We start from the raw sequence: 5771 nt of genomic DNA on the forward strand, positions 1-5771 counted from the left end.
GTCACCATTCTACTCCTCGAGGAGTTTCACAATGTAGATTCGGTGCTCCGCTCTGTATCGGTTTGATTAATAGCTTTTGTTTCGAGAAATATGATATTATATTTGAATTTAGGTACTCGGTATTGCTGCCGATACAATTTATTGAAAATTGGGTTCGTTTATGGCTTACACAGAATTATACCTTTTGTTTTAACGGAACTGGGATGGATTTTCACAGTAATTATTAAGTTCAATCTATCTTCACATAATAAGATATCGAATGTTACGAATATTACTCTTAGCAAATTGTTTTAATCTAAACACTTGATATTTCTGTATTTTTCCATTTGGAATTGCCTTCCTTTTTATTTAAATTGCCTTGTTTGAGTTAACTTTGCTTTGATTGACTTAACTCTTCCCAACGAAGCTTGACAATGAAACAACCTTCGTGGTGATTTGGTGATGAATATTTCAAATTGGTCAACTAAGTACAGAAAATAATAATGATCTACACGTTTATTTATTATTTTTATGATCCTAACTTTCTATACTATATCTTTAATTAAATCGCTAAAGCCAGATCGCCAAAATGTTTTTTAGGCTGCAATCTTAAAATTAGATGATTACATACTTTGCCCAACTCGCGGAAATTTTTAACTTTTTAAGTAAACCAATCTATATAATACTATCAGAAATGGTAAAGTAAATCACTTCCACTATAAATTACTATACCTATTTGGAGACTACTACGTGGCCAAGCGATTTAGCGTTCCGGTACGATGTCGTGTAGAAACCGAAAGGAGTGTGAATTTCATCATACTCCTAACAACTTAACCTGCTTCCATCTTAGATTGCATCATCACTTACCATGAGGTGAGATTGTAGTCAAGGGCTAACTAACTCGTTGAGAATAAAAAAAACCTATTACGAGTACTGATAATGAAAATACTTCGCTCTTAAGTGATACAAAAATGGAAAAATGAGAAAATTAGTTACGCTTAATGTATCACGACCATAGGCTTTTAGTTGGTCAATATGTTCTGTTTAATAATTTGTCATATTATATAAGTTATCGTAGTAGGCAACCTGGCTATATTTTTCAATATGGCGGCCGTTCGGCTACACGCATAAATCTTGCACGCCTGTTCGAGATAGCGTCGAACGGCTAAATTAATCTATCTTGTACACAATGCACGATATTTATTGTGAATTTATTACAACACTAGTACATCTAGCTTTAGCATTTTTATATTCTTTATAGTTTCATCTAATTACAACGTAACAACTATGTGTTATGTATATTATAGGTTAACAAAGAAACAATGTTTTACAGCCATTCGACATCACTTCGTCATATCACCCGATGGACATCCACTGCAAGACATAGGCCTTTTGTAGAGAATTCCAAATATCACGGTCCAGAGCCGCCTGCATCCAGTGAATCCCTGCAACTCGCTTCATGTCGTCAGTCCACCTGTTGAGGGGTCAATGCGCCCTTTAGTACGAGGTCGATTCCAACACCTTGGGACCCCAACGTCCATCGGCTCTTAAAACTATGGGCCTCGCCCATTGCCACTTCAGCTTTGCGACCCGCTGAGCTATGTCAGTGACTTTGGTTCTTCTGCGGATCTCCTAATTTCTGACTCGATCACACAAAGATACTCCTAACATAGCTCGTTCCATGGCCCGCTGTGTGACTCTGAGCCTTCTTATCAGGCCCATAGTTAACGACCAAGTCTCGGAACCATAGGTCATCACTGGCAACACGCACTTATTTACTCAAGCAAAAAACTTAATGCTAATGCTAGCTTTCACCATCCAATAAGTCCACGTGCCTGCAGCGCTAACGGCAGCACATCCGATAAAACTGATCGTGTGTTACTCGCGTTCTACATGATGTCATGCATATCGCGACCAACACACGATCAGTTTTATCGTATATCCTGCCGTTTACGCTACGTTATCGACTCTGCATATTATTGATTGGTAGCAATAAACATCTTAGGTGTTAGAAATACAGTTTACATAGGTATTTACTAACATTAGAATCAGGTGGCTTTAATCCTATGATTGAATTTTATCATGCAATCATCCAATACTCAACGTACTTTTTCTCTTTTCCTCTCGGCTTCTTGGGTTTAGATTTTAGCATTCATGATCAGTAGTTATTTGGCAACATCTCGTTTGGATATATGTGTTTCATTGCTTAAATATATAGATTCATTATTGCATCGATACAAGGCTAAGGCGACTTGTTTATAGAAGTTAGGTTATTTAAAAATCTTAATCCACGATCGACTTTAAAAGCGACATCGAATCTCAATCTCCTTTTACCTTTACTAATGTTAAAAGTACTGTTATGTATGCCTTTATCTAGATCTTTTTACTCTAAATTTAAGTTATGTTTTTCAAGTTATTCGCTTGTGCTATTAGTTGATGTTGCATTATCATCAGTCGAAGATGGTTCATTGCTAACCTCTTCTGCAGTGCCATTTGCAACAGTTGTTGTTTCGGTAACATCCGTATTACCAGCTTCAGCGGTTGTAGTATTCGTTTCTACGGTTGTCACCTCAACAGTGGTTTGATTATCATCTGCAGAAGTAGTAACAATGTCACTAATTGATGTTATGTTTTCATCTTCAGTCTCTATAATTGCGTGGTAATCTGGTGCTTGAGCTCTTGCGGTGAATATGCAGGTGGAAACACACTCATATTCATCCTGGAACATGTTTAAGTTGGGAAGGCATCCCCTCCACGTCCCCACTTCACATCGAGAGCCAGGCTTCCAGTAGTATAGAACCCGTTTAGGCGCTCTACCGCAGTCGTCCCATCTGAATTTTGCAAAGCAAGCTTCTGGGGGAACTGGAAAGAAAAAATAGATTTGGTAAATTAAGTAACTGATTGATTTGTTTGTAACAAAAGGTTCTTAAATAACTAACGTTAGTAGATATACAAAATATTAATCAACTAGCTATTGTAAGCGATTCTTAAGTCACATGATTTCGTATTCACTATAAAGTGATCAAAATTACTAACCAGTATTTTGACATTGTGATTTTGGTTAACAATGGGCTTTTCGCAATACGAGAAATGTGGTTGTTATCGGTTTGACATAATTAATTAGTTGGCTAATAGACTAAAGTTACTGAATAGGCCAAAGTATGCGTCAACGTCATAATATCTCGTGAAGAGAAGAAGACTTTATCGACCAATAGCGGTGGAGTTAAAATATTGCTCTCTGTTTCCCAACCAACGCAACAAAAGAGAAAGCGATATTTTCGATTGTGTCGCTATTGGTCGAACTGGTCAGCACCATCAGGATATCCTCGATAGCCAGCCTGTATCAGTTTGTACGAACATTAATTACAGATCTTTGATCTAAATGCTTAGACATAAACACTCTAAAGTGTAACCTTATACTAGGCACATAAAGAGTTTGTGCGCCATTTCAAACAATGTTGCCGAGAAGCTTAAAGATTTTAAAGGGTTATTAAAGCATCAAAAGCACGTCCGCGACGTGTATGGGCCGTTGGAATGTATTTGCCCTTTACGAGTACAACAATGTCGCATTATAAATACCCGCGCAAACCTCCCAGTTAGATTAGAATATCATGGTACAACTTTGACCGTTAAAAGTACATACAAAAAATTCGTTAAACATAAAAAAAGTAATTAGACCCACTTTTTGGATGAAACTTTCTTTCATCAAATCAGCCGAAGGATGTCCACTGCAGGACAAAGGGCCTTTTATAAGGAATTGTATTATCACGATCCTGAGCCGCCTGCATCCAGCGAATCCCTGCGACTCGCTTGTTGTCAGTCCCTCCTGTCGGTCGCCATTCCAGCACTATAGTACGTACGCCTAAATTGCAATGCAGGTAGTGATTTTTGTATTTTGTAGAAAAATCAATTTAGCTTAAAAACCGTATACGAGTAATTTTAGTGAACATTTATATTGGGTTATTTTAGTACGCCTTGGTGTCAGCTACCATGTAAAGTATGTCGTAATATTGACAGCTTGTATACGTTTCTGACTTATTAGTCACTTACTGTATGTAAAACTGTACGAGAAAAATTACTAACCTTACTATTTGTTACAATTAAGTATTTTAAAACTGAGAAAATAATTCAAAACTATTGGTTAGTTGTTGTTTGAAAGTCTGCGGTTTGCGTTGAGCCTAACTAGAGGACAAAGTCGCTTTGTAAGAGGTCGTTAAATGCGTAAGGAGTGTAAGCAATTGTTGCTAACAACGACTTGTTACAAAGAATGGGGTTAAATTATCGCGTGTTATAAGTGTGGTGTTTTAAATCAAGATCTGACATATAAGCGTTTATCGGCGCGTTACATTTTACACTGTTATTTGAGTTATTATTTTAATTACAAATTAACCATTACCTTAAAACCTTAATCTACAATGTTTCTAAAGAGGTAAAGTGTATGAACCCTGTAGTACGTAACTGTACTGTAAGTAGCCTGTCAGTATATATATAACAGTATAGTTTATGTAAGACAAAATATTAATTTGTACAAACGAAAAGGAGATCTAAACCCACGTCTTACTAGACACGGGCATAAGTTAGTTATTTCTGCATATCGTCTCCAAAGAGTTAAAAAATCTTTTGTGGGTTTGGGTGTACTCTTCTATAACAAGATCCCCAAGACTGTGATGGACTTGCCAATGCACAACTTTAAGCAATGTGTTAAAAAACATTTACTTAGTCGAGGTTACTACACTATTGATGAGTTCCTTAACGACAAAGGTGCTTGGAGGCCATTGGATCAGCTTCCACCTTCACACAGGAAATAAAACTATAAGAAATTGTAATTTAATTGTTATCAAATGTAAATTGTAATACTGTATGACTTTTTCAAAAGAGCAACTGTTGAGTTTCTTGCCGGTATCTTCTCAGCAGAACCTGCCTTCCGAACCGGTGGTAGAATCTTTACAAATAGTCAACTGACGTGTCAAAAGTGCTTGTAAACTGAGCCTACTTGAAATAAATGAATTTTGAATTTTGAATTTTGAATTTTGAACTTGTGTGGTTGTACGGAGTAATATATATACAGAATTGCTTTTGAAAACTCTTCTCAATTTAGAGCCACGATAGTTGTGAGTCTCATAGATTTATTTTAATCCCGTATTTTTTGCCTGATATTTAATCAAACTAATATAATTAATTTAATTTCGTATACATTCTTAATAACGTTAACTGATACCCATAATTTCGTTCGCATCTAACGCTTTTATCGACTGGACTAAGCACGCGTAATACGGTCTTGAAGTTCCCAGTTTAACTTTAAGTTGTGGCATTTTTTTAACCTTATATTGTGAAATACTACTCCTAATTCGTTGCTTGAGTATGTTGCTCGTTTAGCCAATCACACAGCCGTAGGCAAATGCTATTTTCATTACAAAATAACCTACTTAGAGCTATTTAGATTTCTATATTCGGGCTTGTAGGGTAAAACTGCTTACCTGCGTCGATTGTAATGTAAATAAAAAGAAAAATGAAAACTGATATCGTTTGCAACATTTTCACGGAAATGTATAATTTTATTGTTAACAACAGAGCTCTTATCAATAATTAATCATTAAAGATTTTAACACTAATTAATGATTATTTATGGTTAGTTTCTTACATGTTTAGATAAGGCTTTAGTTTTACGTCTTTTGCAGGACTCATAGAAATGCATTTTAATATGTCGATCCTGACCAGCATGTTTATCTTACTAACGACATCTTTTTTTTTAATAAATATACTTAAACAAAACAAATCACTATCTAGCCACA

At 35.9% G+C, this 5771-nt stretch overlaps 1 protein-coding gene across 1 annotated transcript; it reads right to left on the reverse strand.

Moving 5' to 3' along the window:
* Nucleotides 1-560: 560 nt before the first annotated feature.
* LOC128199886 (uncharacterized) lies at nucleotides 561-5514 on the reverse strand. Its single transcript, XM_052891211.1, has 2 exons — nucleotides 5457-5514; nucleotides 561-2841 (listed from the first exon to the last, which is right to left on the reverse strand). Exons 1-2 carry the CDS (start codon nucleotides 5512-5514, stop codon nucleotides 2393-2395), a joined length of 507 nt encoding a protein of 168 aa, XP_052747171.1. The 3' UTR covers nucleotides 561-2392.
* Between the last annotated feature and the right edge of the window lie 257 nt (nucleotides 5515-5771).

This window comes from Bicyclus anynana, chromosome 3, assembly GCF_947172395.1.
Source record: "Bicyclus anynana chromosome 3, ilBicAnyn1.1, whole genome shotgun sequence".
Taxonomy (NCBI): domain Eukaryota; kingdom Metazoa; phylum Arthropoda; class Insecta; order Lepidoptera; family Nymphalidae; genus Bicyclus; species Bicyclus anynana.